Here is a 22,359-nt window from a genome sequence, read left to right as displayed (position 1 = left end):
TAAAATATATAAAGAACTCTTAAGATACAAACAGATGAACATAAGGGAAGGGAAGCAAAAATAATATAAAAACAGGGAGAGGGACAAAACACAAGAGACTTTTCAATACAGAGAACAAACTGAGGGTTGTGGGAGGGGTTTTTGGTGGGGGGATGGGCTTAATGGGTAAGGGGCATTAAAGAAGACACTTGTTGGGATGAGCACTGGGTATTACACATAGGGGATGAATCACGGGAATCTATTCCTGAAATCATTATTGCACTATATGCTAAGTAACTTGATGTAAATTAAAAAATTAAAAAATTAATTACTTAAAAAATATACATAAAGAACTCATACAACTCAGTAAGAAGAATATAAACAGGGGGCGCCTGGGTGGCTCAGTTGGTTAAGCAATGACTCTTGATCTCAGCTCAGGTCTTGATCACAGGGTTGTGATCTATGCTGGGCATGAAGTCTACTTACAAAAAAAAAAAGAAGAGGATAAACCAATTTTTTTTAAATAGGCAAGAGAGATAAAAAAATTTTTTTACATTTATTCATTTTTGAGAGACAGAGAGAGACAGAGTGGGAGCAGGAGAGGAGCAGAGAGACAGGGAGACACAGAATCTGAAGCAGATTCCAGCCTTTGAGCTGTCAGCACAGAGCCCGATGTGGGGCTCGAACTCATGGACCATGAGATCATAACCTGAGCCAAAGTCGGACGCTTAACTGACTGAGCCACCGAGGCACCCAAGAGAGATTTAAATAGTTACTTCACCAAAGAAGGTATATGATTGGGAAATAAGGACATGACATAATGCTCGACATCGCTGTTCATCAGGGAAATGCAAATTTGAAATGCAATGAGGTAACACCATATACCCTCTAGAATGTTATATTGGAAAGAATGATAATACTAAGTACCAGTGAACATGTGAAGCACCTGGAACTCTCTGCTAGTGGGAACTTAAAATGGTACAATCACTTTTGAAAACAATTGGGAATTTCTTGAAAAGTTTAACATAGACCTATTATATGACCTAGCAATTACATTCTATTGCATTATTTCTATTGCTGCTATAACAAATTATCACAAACTTCATGACTTTAAACTACATATACTTATTATCTTACAGCTTTGGAGTCAGAAGCCCAAAGTCAATCTCTCTGGGATAACTCAAGGTGTTGGTAGGGCTGGTTCCTTCTGGAAGTTCCAGGGGAGAATTAGTTTCTTTGCCATCTAGCTCTTGAGGCTGCCTGCATTCCTTGGCTCATGATCCCATTCCCCATCTTCGCAGCCAACAGCATAGCCTCTTCTAATTTCTCTATCTTCTGCTCCATCATCACCTTATCTTCTGTCTAACTCTATTGCCTGCCTCTTGTAAGGATGTTTGTGATTACACTGGGCTTACTTGGATAATCAGGATAATCTCCCCATTTTGGGTTCCTTAACTTAATCACACCTGCAAAGTAACTTTTGCCCTATAAGGTAACATATTCACAGGTTCTGGGGATTAGGACATGGACATCTTCAGTGGGTCATCATTCAGTCTGCTGACCCCTTCTAGTTAATCACTGTAAAGAAAAAAATGAAAGCATATATTTACACACATACTTTTACACAAATGTTCATAGCAGCTTTATTAGTAATATTTAGAATTATTCTATTGGTAAAACAAAAAAATTAAACATTGATCAAATGAATGGATAAACAAATTGTAGTATACCCACACAATGGGACACTACTCCATAGTAAAAAGGAATTAACAATTTAAATAGCAACAATATAAACTTTTTTCCTATTAAAATGTTTATTTATTTTTTTTAATGTTTATTTACTTTTTGAGAGAGAGAGAGAGAGAGAGAGACAGACCATGATTTGGGGAGAGGCAGAGAGAGAGGGAGACACAGAATCCAAAGCAGGCTCCAGGCTTTGAGCTGTCAGCACAGAGCCCGACATGGGGCTTGAACCCGTGGACTGTGAGATGATGACCTGAGTTGAAGTCAGACACTTAAGTGGCTGAGCCACCCAGGTACCCCTACCCTATTTATTTATTTATAGAGATGAGGGGAAGGGGGAGAGAGAGAGACTGAATCTCAAGCAGACTCTGTGCTATCAGTGGCTCAATCCCAAGAACCATGAGATCATGACTGAGCTAAAATCAAGAGTCGGATGCTTAACTTACTCAGACACCCAGGCACCCCTATACAGCAACAATATAGATGAATTAAAAATAATTGCAGAGTAAAAGGAGTATGGCGGTGAAGAGTACATACATCATGATTCTGTTTACGGAAAATTCTAGAAAATGTAAATTAATCTATACTGATAAGAAGCAAATCAATGGATGCCTAGGGACAGAGCAGTTTAGAGGGAAGAAGTTTTGGGTTACAAAGGGTCATGAGGGAACTTTTGGGGGTGATGAATATATTCATCATCTTGATTGTTGAGATTAAAACCTTGGATTGCAAGTAACTTGTTCTGTGAGTGTTTCTCAAGACGAACGAATATTTCTAATAAATTTTAACTTGTTAAATGAGCGATGTCTTGCAATACGAGTAGTATGACACTGAATGTCACATGATCACAACTGAGCCAATGGTTCCTGAAATTTACTTTGATATACAAGTGCTTTGAATTACAAGCATGTTTCTGGAACAAATTATGCTTGCAAACCAAGGTTTTACTGTATGTATATATATATATATATATATATATATATATATATATCCATTTAAATATGTGCAGTTTATAATATGTCAATTATACCTCAATAAAACTGTCATACAAGCAAACAAAAAAACCAATTTATTAGTTCTATCTGGATTAATCATAATATAAAGTGTTGGGCATTTTGCTGGAGGTGGACCTGTGTTCACTTGGTTTCTTAGTAATCAGACTGGATTTGATGAGGAGCAATATACAGAAGAAATAAAGCCAAAACTTCCTCTTTTCCAATTTCTATTTTTCAGTTTCCATGGAAATTATTGAAATCCACCAAAGGGTGCCAGTTATCTTAAAGCTTCTTTCCAAAGATTCTACCTAGGGAAATTCTTCTTTGCTTTCAAAAGTATCTAGTTAATACTTGAGGTTCAAAAGTGCTTATTTTCACCTAGAATTCTCACCTAAGCCTTCTCTACCTTTCTCTTTCAGTGGTAGATTTCATCACAGTATATGTATCTTCTAGGTCAGATGATAGCAATGTGCCACATAGGCCTTTGCTTTCAAAATCCCACTGAAAAGCTAAGCTCCAAGTAGAATGCTTTAAGCAGTACATTAATCCAATGTTTTGTACCGAGCACTGCTTATATTCCAAGAATTGAATTACACATATTAAGTCTATTTCTCCTTTTGGATTTTCATGGTAACAGAAATATATATTGTTGCTGCCTAATACCTGCCACGCTAAGTGGGCTGTAATCTGTAAGGACTGTAAATTATGGTCAGGAGGCAGAATAAAAATTGGAAAAGAGTCATGAAATTCTTACACAAAGAAATGGAAAATTTGGTTTTATTCCAGATTTGATAGTCTTAAGTGAATGTCTAATATTTACATCATGTCTTAACGTCTACATGTCCTAATATTATGCCTAATATTTACATAGTGTCCAAATATTTGTCTAATACTTGCAAGTAATACATTTACAGAAAAACAGGCCTGCAAACTGTAGCCAAAGTCCGTGTTCTTTTGCCCACTGCAGGGACAGGTTCTATTTGCTTCTATATAATGCAGCATTCTCGCCATTAGATGGCAGTCAAAACTAATGTAGTGATTAAACTCCCTACCTTATGTTTAATCATTTGCCTAAGTGTAACTTCTGTTACTCAATGGACAAATTTCTGAAAAGTTCTATGAAAATTGTAAGACATTATAAATGGTCCAACATTTTTTTTGGAAAGCAGAATTATTTTACAAGGTAAAAAAATATCCCTGGGGTGCCTGGGCGGCTCAATTGTTTGAGCTACCAACTCTTGATTTCAGCTCAGGTCATGATCCCAGGGTTGTAGGATCAAGCCCTGTGTCTGGCTCTGTGCTGGGTATGGAGCCTGCTTAAGATTCTGTCTCTCCTGCTTGTGCTCTCTCTCTCTCTCTCCCCCAAATAAATGCAATCAAATATTTAAAAAAAATTTTTTTATGTTTATTTCTGAGACAGAGAGAGACAGAGCATGAACAGGGGAGGGTCAGAGAGAGAGGGAGACACAGAATTTGAAGCAGGCTCCAGGCTCTATGCTGTCAGCACAGAGACTGACGCGGGGCTCGAACTCACAGACCATGAGATCATGACCTGAACCGAAGTTGGACCTCAACCGACTGAGCCACCCAGGTGCCCGATAAAATATTTTTAAAAAGGTAAATAAGTACCCCTAAGAGATCAGCTTTTTTCTTTTAAAAATTAGCTTTCTAAAACTTAAATCATAGCATATACAAATACACAAATCTAAGTACCTCCAGTTTGAAGTATCATCACAAAGTAGAAACACCTTGTACAAGTATCACCCATCTAAAGTGAAAGAATATTATTAGTATCTCAAAAGACCCTCTTGTACTTCCTCTTAATCATCACCCTTTTCTTCTCCCCAGAGATAAACATTATCCTGACTTCCAATGTTATAATTTAGGTTTTCCTGTTGTTAGAAATTTTATAAGTGTAATTATATATTACGGATTCTTTTTGTCTGGCTTCTTTTACTTAATATTTTTGTTACTTTTGCTTGTAGTTATATTTAATTCTTTTTCTTTGTGGTAATATATTTTATTACATGAATATACCTCTATTTCTCCATTCTACAACTGAAGGAAATTTGGGGTGTTTCCAGTATTTAACTGAATAATTGCTGCTATGAACATCCTTGTACATGCCTTTTGGTGCACATATGAATGTATTCATTTTGAGTATATACTAGGAGTAGAATTTTTGGGTCATACAGTACGTGATATTGCCAAATAATTTCTCAAAGCTGTAGCAATTCACATTTGCACCAGTGTGTGAGAATTTGCATTGTTCCATGTTTTCACCAACACTTAGAATTGTCAGTCCTTCAAATTTTAACTATTTGACAGACATGTAGTAATATTTCATTGTTGGTTTTAATGTGCATTTCTCTGATATCTAATAAGACTAAACACTTTTTAATGTTTGTAAACCATTTGAATATTTTCTTTTTTGCTTTTAATAATCTCTACCCCCAACATGGCGGCTTGAACTCATGACCCCAAGATCAAGAGTCAGATGCTCTACCAACTGAGCCAGACAGGCGCCCCTGAATATTTTCGTAGGTGAAGTGCTGATTCATGTATTTTGCCAATTTTCTATCATGTGCTTTATCTTACTGTTTTGTAGTTCTTTTCATATTCTCAATATGAGTCCTATGTTGGGTATATATGTAATGCTAGTATATATATTCTCCATTCTGAGCTTCTTTTTTCATTCTCTCTAAAGCATTTTTTGATAAATTTTAATGAACGGCAATTTACCAATTTTTTTCCTTTATAATTAGTGCTTTTTTGTATCCTGTTTAATACATTTGTGCTAATATCACATCATGAAGATAATCTCTTATGATATGTTCTAGAAGCTTCACTACATTAATTCTCACAGTTAGATCTAAAATCTACCTGGGATTGAATTTTGTGTATTATAGGAGGCAGTGGTCAAGATTTATTTTTTCCATATGGGTATCCAGTTGATTGAGCACTGTTTGATAAAGAGGCTATAGCTTTTCTACTCTTCAGTGCCAAACTGGGTGTTTTTATGTTCAGGTTTTTTTAAAGCTATATGGTTTAAAGTAGAGCTAAGTTCATTATTTGATAGAGTTTTTCTGGGAAAAAAAAGTCATTAAAAAATCCCGTTAGAATCCTTTAATATGCAGATGCTTGCATGTTTTGACAAAACCTGAACACATTTGATTATAATAGGGGATGGTTTCATCATTATCCAAAAGGTACTGCATTTTCTGGGAGTTTAAAGCTCTCCTTTCTTGGGGGAATTTAAAAGATAAACAATTTGCTTGAAGTGAAGCAGATTATATAGGCTTAGAGATGATCCTGGTGACACTTCAAAATCAATTAATCAACCTCAAAGCCAGTATTAATCTGCCTTGTGACTGATCTGATCCAAACCTGAGAAGATGTTACCATCAAGCTAGGGAAACATAAACACATTCAACAGTTAGAAAACAAATCTGATAATATGAAATCAAGTGTTTCCTCTTTTACCTTTTCATAGTAGGCTTGGTAAAAGATAACAATAACAATAGCAACAACCGTGAATCCTCCCCAGAAATTTAAAAAATAAGATCTGTAATTTAAAAAATCTGATTGTGTGGTTTCAAACAAATGGTGTTGGATTCTAAAATTATTTCTGTTAATTTATAACTTTTATATTTGAATGTAAATTAAGTTGTTTACTGCTTCTTGAAGTTTATGATTATATATTTTCACATATGGCTTTATCTGGCTGTATTTCTGTCTAAGCCTTGCCAAATGATCTATTGTGCTTAAATGCATTAAAATGTGTTGTTTAATTATATTGTATACTTGCAGGTATAATTCTTTAAGAAAACAACAAATAGAAAAAGATAAAATGTTTAGATTACAAGTTTGGGAGTCATAACTGAATTTAGTTTATCCCTACTTCAAAAAAATCACCATTAAGCTTGCTTCCTTTTTTGTGGATTATTATCTCTTTAATAAGATAAGCACTTAACTCATCTCTACTGATCTTTTGCCAGGAAAGTGGCAGTCATGGTTGCTTTGGTTTTTCTGAATTCTTTTTATTAATTTTTAAAGAGTTTCTTTTAATTTATATTCTGAACAAGTAATTAATACCATTTTTATGTGCAATTTCTAAATAACTTTCAAGTTTAAGAGAATTTATTAATTTTAAAGAATGTACAAAAACTGTGCATTTTACAAATCTAAAATAATTAGCTGCAGACAATTCTTTTTCTATATAAAAAAGAGTACAATTAAGAAAACATTATTTTATAAATAATTTTCATTTTAAGATTTCTTTTAATTCACATTTTAATTCTAGTTTACTGGCAATTTGGAAGCAAATAAGAATGGTATATAGGCATTTGATGTAAAAGAATCTGAAAATCAATCTTAGAAATATGACTTACGTACATCCATTGTCAACTTTAAAGCTATGTAGAAAGGGAATTTTGTCTTATTATTTGAGAACCTTTGATTTTCATTTATTAAATATTAATTGTGTACCTGTTCTGTGCCAAGAATAGTGCTGAGCTCAAAGGAGACAGACAAATAAAAAGACTATTTGAATTATCTGTTTAGATGTAGGTACCGGGAACAATAGAACATACCAAGTACAACGTCAGGAGAGGAAAGAAGAGGGAAAGGAATATTCACAAAAGGCTTCTCAGACCCAGAATATAAGGCGAGTCCTTGAGAATGTGTAAGAGTTAGCCAGATGTAGAGGAACACATGCACAGAGGCATGATAGTGTACCCAAGCAGTCGTGGAACTCAGTGCAGTTGGATATGGCTAGAGCTTAGGAGTAATGGCAGAGTGGTAGGAGATGAGTGGAAAGGTAGTTCGAGTCCATATTGTAAAGGTTCTTGGGTGTTGACAAAATTCACAATTCTGTACTATTTCTTTTCGTTAAAAATGTCAATTTAAGGATTTTAAGAAGACCACCTGGGTCCTTTTAACCAACAAAATATTTAGCATTATCAAGGAAAAATTTTTTTTTAACGTTTATTTATTTTTGAGACAGAGAGAGACAGAGCATGAACGGGGGAGGGGCAGAGAGAGAGGGAGACACAGAATGTGAAACAGGCTCCAGGCTCTGAGCCGTCAGCACAGAGCCCGACACGGGGCTCGAACTCACGGACCGCGAGATCGTGACCTGAGCTGAAGTCGGATGCTCAACCGACTGAGCCACCCAGGCGCCCCTATCAAGGAAAATTTTGAATCACCCTCTTTCAAAGAATAGTGAAATGGCCATAAAGACCTCAGAAATTACCCAATTTGGAGGCTCAAGATCTCCAAGAAGCCCCAGGACTGCTGTCAATAGAAGGACACCAGACACTATTTTCTACAATATAGGTTCATAACAATGGCTAGAGTTGTTTTTGAGAATGAAATCAAATGCATTGCCTAAATTGTGGTACAGCCACGTAATTTGTGGTATTCCTTTCCTCTGAACACAATAGACCAGAAATAGAACACTAAAAAAGAGAAATAAAATTTTCCCCCTCAGATTATATATTTGCCTATGAAAAAATTCTTTGCTGCCAATTTTGCTGAAATGGTGGAGAAGAGATACTGTTTCTTCAGGTTGGCTTCAGGAGAATGACTCAGTGCTCTAGCACACTCATCTGGGGACAGTGATTGAATCCCGAAGAATTGTAGTCAGTCCGTGAACATGGAATGACATTTGCTGGGTAGTGGGTAGGATGAGATAAATTGTGAATAGGTGGGGCTGTCTCCTTGAACCAGGCTAGGCAAATTCCTATGATGCCAGAACACTAGGAAGAGTTTCCAGGAGTGGCAGGTCCTTGCTACTCCTGGCCTCCCCCATTAGAAGTGCAAAAAAGGCAGGTTACTTAATAGAGGTGTAAGCAACTGCTCAATTACTCCATTTCGTACTCTAGGGGCCAGAAACATTAATTAGGAATCCATTTTCCTGAGCCTTCAACTTAAACGTTGAGCGGTTTCCTGCCTCCCCACCCCTGAGTGTGGCCTGGTTTGACTCACTCCCCATCAGATTCTAAACAGAATCTCTCCAGTGTAGCTTGAAGTGAGTCATTCATTTTCTCAGTCTTTCCTGGGAGATACAAAGGATGGTATTTATGTGAGTGTGGAGTGTGTGTGTTTGTGTTTATAGTTTTTTTGGCAAATGCTCTAGAACAGTATGTGTGTGATTTAGATGAATAATCAAAATACATTGTGGAGTTTAAAAATAGCAAACACAACTACATACAAATATCATGGCCCAACCACTGGAAATGAAGAAATTCTGACTTAATAGGCCTGGAGTGAGGCCTAGGCACTATTGTTATTTTTTAATTCTAAACTCTTTTTAAATAGGTAAAACACGGGCAATGTAATGAAATTAAAATAAAATAATGTAATAAAAATTATTTCCAAATAAAATTGGAAATGGTGCAAAAGAGTGGTAATGAAAAGTGAGGTTTCTCACTCCAGTCTACTATTTCCCCCCTCCAGAGGTAACCCCTACTTCCAGTTTCTTGTTTGTCCTTTCAGAGGTATTCTGTGCATATAAACTCAGAGTAAAACTTCCTCTATTAAACAAAAAGTGATAGCATCTTCTACCCACTGTTCTGAACCTTCTCAGGCACAACTTTTCAAAACTCTATAAGACGCAAATTCTTCATTAAGAGCCACAGATACAAGCTGTTCTCAGAAAATATTGCAGACATAGCTATCAAAAATCTTTTACAGCCAATTTCAGGTGTTCATCAACTCCCTCAAACCCATGACTGAAATTCATGGTTAAGAGTTCCTTACCTAAGGTGTTTAATCTAAGATTATCCTGAACACTTAGCTAGATAAAATACAGGATGTTCAGGTAAACTCAAATTTCAAATTTCAGATAGACAACAAATAATATTTTAGTTTAAGTATGTCCCATTTAATATTGGCAGTGTCAGAAATTCAAATTTAACTGGGACTCCTATATTTTTGTATGCTAAATCTGGCAACCCTACAGAAAAAAATTTTCTGTAAATGTTTGTTTATTTTGAGAGAGACAGAGAAAGTATGAGCTGGGTAGGGGCAGAAGGAGAGAGAGAAACCCAAGCACTGTGGGGCCCAATGAGGGGCTCCATCTGAAAAATGGTGAGGTCATGACCTGAGCTGAAATCAAGAGTCAGATACTTAACCAACTGAGCCACCCAGGTGGTCCCAGAAATTTTTGATTTATTGGAAGCTATTCCAACTAATTCTCTCTAGAATGCCCTGTATTAGAGATGGTCTAGATTATAACTATAAGACCAGGCTCTGTAGGATAAAGTCAGATTTTAATAGTTTAACCAGAAAGTGTTTATCTGCTGGCTTATTTCAAAATAAGTGGCTTTAACTTGCTCTTTTATTTAAAGGATAAAACTGTATTGTTACAATGCAATGGTTGTTAAAAGTAAAAATACATTGAGTTTACATATAGATTATCTTACTTTCAAAGAAATTAAAATATCTAAAATCTAGGCTGTTTTGGTCCATAAAACGAACACTAAAATTTTAGCTAATTGGATTTGGACAAGGATGACAAGAATCAGCCTTTAAATCATCTTTATTATCAACAAAAATGATATTAAGCATTGACTCATAGGTAGCATTAAATCCTGACATGGAGGATGCGAAAATGTTATTTATGACTTTTTAAGTAAATCAATAACATGTTATAGTAAATATCAAATGACAAAGACTTACGAACATTAGAATCCTAATAGGAAGACAGTAGAAACAAGGATTACCATACTAGGTATGATTCTGTTACACAGGAAATGAAACAAAAATGGTAATGTTAGATCCTGAGAATCCCAAATATATCTGAATGGAGTCAATGAAATTAAATTTTATCATTCCATTTCAGAATTGTTCTCACCTAATAGCTAAAGGTAAATTTTCATTTCCTTCAATGCTAATCTGTATAGGATTTCAACAATGGTGCGCTGATGTTTAAGGATTAGTTTTTCAAACGAAAAGACAGCCTTGATTTGTAGCATTTGCCAATTCCATGGTGTAAATAGTTTCACTATGACTGGTACCAAGCTAATGTTTTTAACAGTCTGTTTGCAAAAGTCCTGAAAACGTAACAATCGGTTTTTGTGAGCTTGTAAAAGCTGGTTTTATTTCTATAAGTGCATATGATGCAAGGATTGGATTTCATAAAAAGAAAATACAGAACTAGGTGTTCTTTTTGTTAATTGATGTGTGTATTTTTTTTTTTAATGTTTATTTACTTTTGAGAAGAGAGAGACAGTGTGTGAGTGGGCAAGGGACAGAGAGAGGGAGACACAGAATCTGAAGCAGGCTGCAGGATCCCAGCTGTCAGCACAGAGCCTGATGCGGGGTTTGAACTCACGAACCACAAGATCATGACCTGAGCAGAAGTTGGACACTTAACTGACTGAGCCACTCAGGCGCCCTATTGATGTGTGTATTTTTAAATTTGTCAACACAGGCAAAACCCCACACAAAAACAAAAACAAATGAATGCTTTAAGAGTTAAATTAATGGAAGTTTTGAATGGGTATGGGAAAGTGGAACAATCACCTGAAGAAATTTCTAACTTTTGTTATACTAGGTCTCTTGACTCTAAAGAGAATTTATTTTATTTTTATTTATTTATTTATTTATTTATTTATTTTTATTTTTGGGACAGAGAGAGACAGCATGAACGGGGGAGGGGCAGAGAGAGAGGGAGACACAGAATCGGAAACAGGCTCCAGGCTCCGAGCCATCAGCCCAGAGCCTGACGCTGGGCTCAAACTCACGGACCCGCGAGATCGTGACCTGGCTGAAGTCGGACGCTTAACCGACTGCGCCACCCAGGCGCCCCTCTAAAGAGAATTTAAATAAATACCTAATTGCTTTTACATCCACCCAGTTCTATAATAACCAGTGGGAAAGAATCAATCATCATAGAGAAGTGGAAATGAGTTACCTCTTTAAATTAATCTATTCCACTTGATTTACACAAAATTTTTTTTAACTTTTTTTCTTTTTGCCAAATTTCATTGGAGCAATTACATGAAATGCTTTAACTAGACTCAGTACTGGAGAGCAGAATCCCCAAAGACAAAATAGTAGGTGGTTTTTTCTTTTTCTTTAGTGAGCCACTTTAAACTATCTTGAAGTTTTGAAATCCTTCCAACTCTTGGTTAGGAAAACTGGCAGTTCAGAAAGCAGCGATGACTATTAACTAGTCAGTGCCATTCTTCATTCGGCTGGCATATCTGTATTCTGGTATGATCCGGTTTCTGGTGTGGTCTCCATTTGAAGCATTAAAACGGAGGTGCCAAGTACATTGTCTTGATATTCTAACTAAAATAGTTTCAGTTTGATTGTTCTGGCCTATCTATGTAGATATGATTCTATTTGTGGACACTGTCGCTATAGTTTTAAGACAGAAATCTTAAGTTATTTAAATAACAAGAAAGGAGTTGCTATTGTTCATGCTAGAGATTTCCTTTCAATAGTGGAAATTCTATATGATTGGTAACCATTTTATAGATGGGACATTGGTACATATATGCTAAGAAAAGCTTTCCATGTTATAAGTGTTGATACAAAGTTTTATTTTTTTCTTTGAAAACACTTTCCAATAAAGTGCTTGAGACATTATTAATTTTATATGTGGAATAAACTTTTTTTAAAATTAAATTTATTCATTTATTATTTTTGGGAGAGAGAGCGAGAGCAAGAGAGCAAGTGAATGAGAGAGAGAACCGGCAGGGGAGGGGCAGAGAGCGAGAAAGGGAGACCTAGAATCGGAAGAAGTTTCCAGGTTCCAAGCTGTCAGCCCAGAGCTCACGGTGGGGCTTGAACTCACAGCTGTGAGATCATGACCTGAGCCAAAGTTGGACCCTTAACTGACTGAGCCACCCAGGCACCCCTTGGAATAAACTTTTGCAAGAATTTAACTTTAAGACAAGAGATTGATGTATGGTTAGAGGTTGATGCATTTGGACTAGTAAATAATGCAGCAGTGAACAATTATCTTTCACAATCTAATTTAATAAGGGAATTCATGCAGGGAAATTTTGAAACTGGAAAGGGCATTAGCTATGTTTATAACCAAGAAACCGTAAAAGGAACTTACATTTGAATTAATACAAGATAAAAATACACAAAATAAAATGTAACATTTCAATGGTTTATCATAGAGCAGAGTTCAAACATATGCTTGAAGAGAAAATGGATTCAATAAAAATTATTTTCCATAATTAATAAAAAGATACAATGTAATAATTTTTAAAATTGCTAATGAGCCTGTGTAATTTGACCTCTTTCAAGTTTACTCAGTAGAGTGGCTGTATTGTAAAAATATGTGGAGAAAACTAGAATATTATTTTCCCAATTCCTTCTTATTGTTGATTACATTATACAATCTGTATTATGAAACAGAAGCTCTGTGGTAATGGGGTGCCAAGATAGGTCAAACAGCAAAAAGGTATAAAATAACTGGTTTGACAGGATTTTGTATCCCTTAATGATGCAAAATATGATTTGGGCGTAGCATCTGAAGTAAAATAATAGTAGACTACTGTTATACTAAAGAGATTTTGCTTTCAAGATGCTAAAAGTTATGTTTTACCTTTTTTAGAGATAAAAATGATGTGTTTGAACTGCTAACAAAGCACGTTGTTATGGGTCCATAAGAATAAATCTTATATATATATGAATAATTAAACACCCAGTGGATTCTGATTAGGTCAAACATCAACATTTTTATAAACTGCTATGCCAATAATATATATTTGTGTGTGTGATTATGCATGTGTGTGTAAAACACCTCTGGATGTTCGTTAGCTGAAATGTGCCTGCATTATTTTAGAGATTCGTTATAAAAAGGAATACTTTGGAAGCTGATTAATCTTTATTATTTTTATAACAAAATATAACAAAACATTTATTCTTTTGTTGTGATAGTTTTCACTTTTTAATCATTTCTGCTTAAAGACTGTTGAATAGTGAATTCTGAAATCATGATAAAATTTTGTAAGTTACAGTTACTTAAAAGAGATGATCAGTTTAAGTTGGTTATATGAATTATGTTTAAATTTTATAGTAAGGTAGGATAGTGGAAATTTTCCCTGAATTATTGGCCAAAAATCTAAGTTTTTGAAGAGAAATGAATTGTTCTAAGTGTGGAGTTCTATTCAGAAACTTTGGGAGAAGAAAAATATTCAGGCAGGAGATAAGACTTTATGTTCATTTGGGGACTTGTGTAAACAGTATGGTTAAGGATGATCTTCAATGTTATTGGTAGATTATTTTACCTTTTAAAGGAAAAACATGCAATTTTGGCTTAAATTATGCTCCATATGTCTTAACTTTCATGAGAATACCTAGATACAGTAAACCTTAGTATTGGAATGGTTCTGAATAATGAGACAACCATTTAATATATTTTCTACTACTAATAAATCTTACTTGTAATTGCTAAATGCATTCATGATGTCTAGGGAGTTAGAGGGAGAGGGGAAATGGATAGCAGCATTAGGTGAGACAAGTAACAATGAAGGAATTCTATTTTAAATACAGGCAGTATAGAAAAATATTGGAAAGAGAAAGTGTTAAATCAGTGCGTCACAGACTTTTCACTGCATGGGATACTTAAAATTGGCCATTGCAAGAGAGTACTTGTACGCTTAAAGCTGGATTCGGAGAAGGGAGGTAAGGATTCAGCAAGAGTGGTGGCCTGTCAGGAAAGCACAGGTTATTTGCCTTAAGTCCAAGAGGCTTCACAGCTAGGCAGAGACAAGGATTGAAGCGGAAGAGACTGGGCCACCTGAGCAGGCAGTTTAAGGGGAGGAGTTTCAAATGTTGACACTCCGGTTGGGATAACTTAAGACACTCAGCTGTCATATGACACTGAGGAGCACTGTACTAGTGACTGGATTGAAGTCTGTGTGTGTGTGTGTGTGTGTGTGTGTGTGTTTAGGAGACAAGCAATTAATACTAAAGCATATGTTAGCAGTTGCTAAGTGAATTTGATATCTAATGGTACCCACCAATCTGGATGACTGCAGTTAATGATTGTTCACAAAGGCCGGGAAGTAATCCCCAGAGGAAAGAGGAAATGGTGGACCTGCCTCTAAGATTCCCATATTCTGAGTGAGAGGTATCTGAAGTTCCAATAGGCTCTTTGCACTACCAAGGAGGAGCCTGGTTCCCGTCCAACCCCCACGGACAAGGAGCCCATTCCTCAGCTGGGTCTAGCTCGGTTCTCATTTCCTGCAGGTGATAACTCGGCTCATATTGGTCCATGTCGTTATCTCTTGTTATGGCAAGACATGAAAATGTATGCTGAAAGATCTGCCTCTTCTTATGATTTCCTGGCAGAAGTTATAAAATTAAAATGTTTTATTAAAAACAGAATCGGGGCACGTTGCATTCACATTTGACTTTCAACCTCTACACATTTCGATGATTCTCAAGATCACCTTTACCAATCAAGACTTAAAAAAAATAAGTAAAATACAAATCTCCGACTATGTAAACCCAAGGATTTTTAAAAGGTTTCTATGTTAGGATTTCTCCCAGGTGGAGGAACGACAAGCAGGAAGGGAGGGCGACTGGAGTTGCCTCATCTAAGGGGTCTCAGGGGAGAGAAGGGAGGTGGGAGTGTTTCCCTTCTCTCCCTTTCCATCTTGGAGGCAGAGATGAGAGTGGCGGCGGGGGTGGTACTGTCCGAGCCCCAGGCGGCAGGTAGGAAGAAACCTAGCGAGTGAGCCAGGCAGGTTGGAGACCCTTCTGCTAGGGTACTCTACCGGCAAAGGCCAGGCGAGCGCGGGTCCGCCGCGATCCCAGGGTGCATCGCGCCCCGCCCCCTCCCCTTTCCGCGTCCCGCCTCCCCTCGGCCCGGGCCCCCTCCCTGCCGGCTCCGGGAGGCGGGGACGCGGCGTCGGCGGCGGCGGCTTCTCCTGTCTAGTCTTTCTCACTCACTGGGGAGCCCGGCAGTCGCGGCACCTTCGGAGGCAGAGCCGTGGAGCCGCAAGCCCGTCGGCCAGCCAGTGGGAAGTCGGACAGACTAAGGGCAGAGCCGACAGACGGACGGAGAGCAGAGCAGCCAGACTGCTGGAGTCGCCTCAAGTTCCGCCATGAGCTGGGGCACGGAGCTGTGGGTGAGTCCGATAGAGGGGCTCCCCGCGCGGACGCCACAGCGCGCGAGGGGCGCGGGCTGGTCAGGCGCAGCTGACCGTCGGCGGCCAGAGCTCTTCGGGCTTTCCTGCCCCAGGCGCTAGCGGATGGCGGGGGTCCCTCTCCTTTGTGTGCAGATCCCTGTTCCTCTCCGCCAGGGTTGAGGGGCTGCTGGTCTGCTCTCCCGCTTCTGCCGCCGCGGCGGAGCTGAAGGCAGCGCCTTGGACGGCTGAGGGAGCGGCCCGTGGACTCCCGCGTCCGCCGCCATCCTCACCCTTTCCCTGTCTCTCCTCCGCCTTCACTTTCCGACGCCTGGCTCTTTGCCGGGCTGCGCTCTTCTCTCTTTGTATCTCCTCGCCCGGAGGCGGGGGAGGGGGCCCATTGTCCCAAAGGGCGCTGTTCTCTGACGGGGAGGGGGCCCGCTGCGGCCCCCAGCCAGGGCAAGGGTCCCCGGGGCGAGGGCGTCGCCGGGCCCGGACTGTGCGGGGAGGCTCGAGGCGCCGCCCACCGCCCTCGCCCCAGGTAGGGGGAGCCTGGCGGCTTTGTTCCGAGCCCGGCCTCCGGCCAGCCAGGCCCAGCCCACAAGCCCATTTCCCTCTCCCAGTCTGTGTGCCCCGGACCCGCGCGTAGCTTCGGGGACTTGGGCTGGGCCATCCCCGGCTGCTACCTTGGGTTGGGAGGGTGGCTTTTGGATCTGAATTAAATTGATGGGTCGATGGGGAAGCCAATTTTGCCTAAAGGAGCGTAGGGCTTCCCGATTGCTTTACTTCCCTTTCCGCTGTTCTTTATTCTCACTCGTTCTCCCCCTTTTCTTTCTTTCCTCCTTGTCTTTCTTGGGCGCTAAAGGCTGCAGACAATGCCCAATGACTGACCAAGGTGCGGGTGGGCTGTAATAGAGCGGAGAATTCGCTCGCGACGTAGCTTCGGAAGGGTGGAGGTGTGGAGGGCAGTGATTTCTCAGGTGCAGCCGAGGGACCTGGGGCGTGGGGGCGCTGTCCTGAGAGCTGCCTGGCTTCAAGCCACTCCCCTTTTTATCCCACCTGTGCACATTTTCCGTGCCTTTTGTTAACGAGGATCTCGTGAAACCACTGCAGAGGGGCGGGAAGAACTTTTTTGTCTTTAAAGGAGCAGTTTGGCTGGGAATTAAGGTAGATCGGTTAATTGAAAGGCAAAATGCTTTCTTAGGTTATTTTTCACAGACTGGGAATCTTAGAACTGAAAGAGACTTTAGAGTTCATCTAGTTGGAACACTTAGCCAGCCCAGGAATCTCCTGCTACATTCAGGACAAGTGTTTGCCCAAATCTGTAAACACACCACCCAAAAGAAAATATCTCCGACGTTCATTTCTTAGATAGCATTGACTGTTCTAGCATTAGGAAGGATTATGTAGTAAATGAATTATGTAAAATTTAACCTTTCACGTTAGTTAGATTCTCAGGCGTTATTGGCCTTTTCCCTTTGATTTTGTACATTTTATAATTGACTGTAGTGCATTATCAATTAAAGTAGATGGGTATAGTTGTATTTATATTTATAATTAGAAAATATTTTTATTTTTACGTAAATAATCCACGTTTCAGAGGAAACCAAAATGTACACAGACTTTTTTTAAAGTATACACTGGAAGAGTAGAGTAATAGTATTTAGATTTAACTCTTAGATTTAAAAAAGCACTTTATCATACTGTAGAAAAAGTTTTAAGGAGAAACCAAATATTTTAGTCAAGATTAAAATGCGATTAAAATTTTTTTTTATTTGTAATTTAAGAATATAATGCATTCAAAAGTGATTAGCAATCTCCCACTATCTCCTGTATTTTGATTATTTATTTTCAGCTTTTGAATAGTTTCTCAGTTTGGAAAGGTAAACTGTAGAAGAGATGGGAATTTCTGTTCTAACTATAAAAATTATTTTGTATCCTTTTGGAAATTTTGAAAAAAATTTAAGTTTTCTCTTAAAATTTAATGCACTTTTAAACTTTTCAGTGGTTTTAGGATTTGAGGGAAACCTTTATAAGAAACCAAATGATATAGAATGAACTAGTATCATCTGGATGCTTAAACTCTAGATAAAGTAGAAGTTGGTGTAGAGGTCTATTGTTAGCACCCAGAAGAGACCTTAGAAAAATTTGACTGGACTTCCTGTTTTTACTGTTCTGTTTTGAATAAGGATATTGTGCTTCCAGTGGACTGTAACAAACACCTATACTGTGCTCTTGTCATTGAGGAATTTGAGGTTGGGGAAATTCTCTTGAAATTCTGAATTTAGAAACCAGTTCTATTATTTCATGTTTAAGATTACATTACTATCCCAAAGGTTTAATTATTGGGAGCATGTTGTTACCAAAAAATGATGAATGCAGTTATGCACTCAAACTTAAGTTTTTTTCTTCTATTCATTGGAGTTTCATTGCTATTTTAATGCTTAAGTCTTATGCTAAATTTGAGGATAAAATAATAGAGAACCATTTTAACACTGACTCTAGGGGACAACTAAAAATGATAGGCTAAGTGGGTTACGTCAGACTTTGTTGTTTGGTTGTGAGGGGATATGAATTAACTGGTAATAGATTTGAGCTGTGCTTCAAGAGATTCCACGTGTTCCAAATGAGCATTTTAAGTAAGCATTGAATTTATGCTAGAGACTTAGTTTTGGGTTCTCTGTTCTTGGTAATATGAAGCAAAGAGATGACAGTATCTTCATTTCTTCAGGGTGCAACATAATTATAAGATAGCATCTTTTAAAAAAAATTTTAATTTTAATGAGCTGGAGAGAGCGTGAGTAGGGGAGAAGGGCAGAGGGAGGGAGGGGAGAGAGGAGAGGAGGGGAGGAGAGGAGAATGAAAGGAGAGGAGAATGAATCCCAAGTAGGCTCCATGCTCAGTGCAGAGCCAGACATGGGGCTTGATCCCACGACCCTGGGAACATGACCTGAGCTGAAATCAAGAGTCGGACACTCAACCAATTTAGCCACCCAGGTGGCCCAGTTATAAGATGGCATCTTAAGTGTTGTTTATTGTGTTGATTTTCTTATCACAGGAAGAATGGTTGGATCAAAAAGAATCCAAGTATGAATTTGTGACTTCATAAAGCACAGATTTTGTAATTATTAGCCCTTTTTAAAACTGAGAAAATTAGAGATTGGACAAGTCCTGTGTTTAGTCAGTACATTTTATTTATTAGGAGATACTCTTGTTTTTTTTGAGGAGCAAATTTCAACAGAAAAAAATCTGTGTATGGATTGTGAGTGTGTGCCTTAGTTTCCTTGGTCTGTGTGATTTTTGACCCTTAGCTTTAAGAGTGTATAATTAAAAAAAATTTTTTTAACGTTTCTTTTTGACAGAGAGAGAGACAGCGCATGAGTGGGGGAGGGGCAGAGAGAGAGGGGGACACAAGATCTGAAGCAGGCTTTAGGCTCTGAGCTGTCAGCACAGAGCCTGACGAGGGGATGGAACTCACCAGCTGTGAGATCATGACCTGAGCCACAGTCAGACACCCAACCAACTGAGCCACCCAGGCACCCCAAGAGTGTATAATTTAAAAACCATTGTTATTTTCATTAAATTATTAGCTAAATGCTTTTGACAAAGCTCATGCTCTTTTTGGAAGAAATTGAAAAATTTGGATTGGATGATAGATTCAGTGGATAACTCCCAATCTTAACCCTTAATGCTTCTTTATCTTTGTCCACATAGTATTTACATAGCATTTCTATTTTAATACCTACACTGCAAGTGTACTAGACTTTGAGTCCTGGAGTATAGAACTGGATTAATCTTTCTTTGTTTTCACTGACCGAAACAATGCCTATAGGTGATCATGCATGTTTTGCCTCATTGAATTAATAGTCTGTTGTGCAGAGTATTGATTACTGATTAAAAAGTGCATCCTGGAGGAAGTCTTTATGGTTCTGAAGGCCTTTGTAGGTGATGATGGTTTAAATGGTCTAGGTAATAGTTTAAGAATGTCTAAACAAATTGAATCCAAAATTAGGAAGTTAAGTTTTAGTGTTTGGGTAAAAAACTTTTATATTGGGGAAAAACTGACCTAAAGGTATTTCTTCTGACGTTACCTGACTCATAGGTTTATGATGTGAGTGTAAAAATAGCTGATGAAATCTTAGGCCACAGTAATGGGTTTGTCTAGGACAAAGCAGTTTGGTCCCACTGTAGTCTATAATGTTTAGAATGTATTTGTAATATTGAAGATTACTTCACATTTTTTAGAAAATCAGTGCACCTGTGTAGAGGAGATTGACAAAGAAAACTATTAAAAAAATTTTTTTTTTTACATTTACTTATTTATTTTTGAGAGACAGAATAAGACAGAGTGTGAGTGGAGGAGGGGCAGAGAGAGAAGGAGACACAGAATCTGAAGTAGGCTCCAGGCTCTGAGCGAGTGTTCAGCACAGAGTCCGATGTGGGGCCTGTACCCATGAACTGTGAGATCATGACCTGAGCTGAAGTCAGACACTCAGCCAACTGAGCCACCCAGGCCCCCTCAAAGAAAATAATTTATTAATTAATGTGAATGGTGTTGCTTTTTTTAAAGACCATGAAATTACTGTAGGAATTTAGTTTAAAAAAAAATTATTGAGTGTCTATTATAGGGAAGCACTGTGAATGGTGAAATTTAGAAAAGTTTATAACATTGGCCCTGCTGTGAGGAAACTTAGAGCCATTTTTGAGGTGATACTCTTTCCTAACTCAAATACTCCTCTATGTTGGTATCACTGTCCAGAATGTCTTCTGTTGATCAGTTCCTCTTAAACCTCCTTTTCTCCAGAGTACACATTCTGGATAATCTCTTTCTTATGGATTACTACTTATGTTATACTTATTTCTTGTACATTCAAACCTTTGGGAAAATAGTCATGGTATAAATATTTAAATTTTTTTTTTTTTTTTAAAGAGAGCACGATTGAGAAACTGGCAGAGGGAGAGAGAGGAGAGAGAATCCCAAGTAGGCTCCACCCTTAGTGCAGAGTCCAGTGCAGGGCTTGATCCCATAACCCTTGGGTCATGACCTGAGCTGAAATCAAGAGGGATGCTTAACCAACTGAGCTACCCAGGCACCCATAAATATTATTACATTGTATTCCCTCTTGTTGGTAGAATTTGTTGTGTTCACCATTGTCTTACAACTGTTGTTCTTAGTTAAGGAGGCTGAGAGTTAATCAAGTCACCTATTTATGCCACCATCTGTCCTAATAAGGTGGAAGCTGGAGAACTGCCTCTAACCAATCTCTCTCCTCTGCATTTGCTACTTAAATCACTCAGTTCCACTCCCCTTCCCTGCCTTTATTCTGGAACACTCACTCTCTTTCTCCTTCCCCCAATCTATAAATGTGGGTTTGGCTGAACCCTTAAAAACCTATTTTACCTACTTTTTCCTATGTATCGGCTCCTGTTTGCAGGCAGAAAATAGGACAAGAGAATAGTAATGAATCGTTTATAATTAGGGCACCTACAAGTGCTATTTTATTTATTAGTCTTCAGTCTTTAAACATTTTTAGCTCAATAGCAAAACAGAAAAATACTGTTTTGGGGAACATAGTCATACCTGCACTGTATTAAAAACTAGTGGGAAAAGATTATATACTAAGTTTTGTTTCATAGGAAGCAAAAACTGTTCCATGTATTAGTTTAGGCTATGTATATCAGACATACCAAAAAAGATTTGGCATGGGGTTTGGAATAAGGAAGGTTTTGCATATGGAGATTCCTGAGAAGTTCCTAGAGGGCAGAGATCATTGCCTAATCATTGTCTGATTCATTGCTGTATTCTCCCCTATCATCAGCACACTGCCTGGCATAGAGCCTGACACTACTAGGATCTTTAGTAAGTGTTTGCTGGATTGACCTGAATGTAATGGTTAGGTTTGGCTTGAATTTGAATTCTAGGATGCCTGGAAGTAGTGATGCAGGGTAGATTGGGACCAGGCTGAGAGGTAGGTGTGTCTAAATGCTGGATTCAGATTCATGGAGTGAGTGAGAAAGAAGTTATTTATTAGCATTAATTAACTCAACCTTTAACTATTTAAAAATCCACAGAAGGAAGTTTTAGTTTGTGTTAGTAGAAGGGATTATTTCTTCCTTCCGAAGCCTTTGGTGGCAGGAGGAGGAATCCCTCTGGGTTTTAGAAGATGAAAGTTTATTGATTTTTATCACCTCTTCAAGAATATTTGAAGGGTGTTCTTTTAACAGTGTGTTATTGGTTCTGATATCAGTTGTATTTTTAAAATATATGTTGTTTCTGTATTTTGTTTACACTGTTTTTCCATTACCCTAGATATATGAATTAATATTTTTACTTCTATATCAGTTTGTTCCAGTGCTTTCTCTGAGATTGAGTTTTGATCATCCTCCCAGTGTGCTTGATTTATACACTAAGTTTCTTAAATATCAAACATATTTTAGAATATTTTGAGATACCACCTTTAATTGATGGTAAATGATGCCTTAAAATTGCAAATTGTGTTTAAAAATAATCTTTTGAAAAAAAAATAAAAATAATCTTT

At 38.0% G+C, this 22,359-nt stretch overlaps 1 protein-coding gene across 5 annotated transcripts in view; it reads left to right on the top strand.

The window, feature by feature from the left end:
• Positions 1-15,570: 15,570 nt before the first annotated feature.
• Positions 15,571-22,359, top strand: part of FNBP1L (formin binding protein 1 like) — a 122,769-nt gene continuing 115,980 nt past the window's right edge. For 2 of the 5 annotated variants that reach the window (XM_058716527.1, XM_058716523.1), the window contains exon 1: positions 15,571-15,823. Coding sequence is in view for 4 of the 5 variants with exons in the window: in XM_058716523.1 (XP_058572506.1) it covers positions 15,800-15,823 (24 nt within the window). In the remaining variant the exon portion in view is untranslated. The remainder of the gene's footprint in view (positions 15,824-22,359) is intronic. The other 3 variants (XM_058716525.1, XM_058716524.1, XM_058716526.1) reach the window with 2 other exon arrangements.

Source organism: Neofelis nebulosa, chromosome 2 (genome assembly GCF_028018385.1).
Source record: "Neofelis nebulosa isolate mNeoNeb1 chromosome 2, mNeoNeb1.pri, whole genome shotgun sequence".
Taxonomy (NCBI): domain Eukaryota; kingdom Metazoa; phylum Chordata; class Mammalia; order Carnivora; family Felidae; genus Neofelis; species Neofelis nebulosa.
This window is presented reverse-complemented; position numbering and strand designations above follow the sequence as displayed.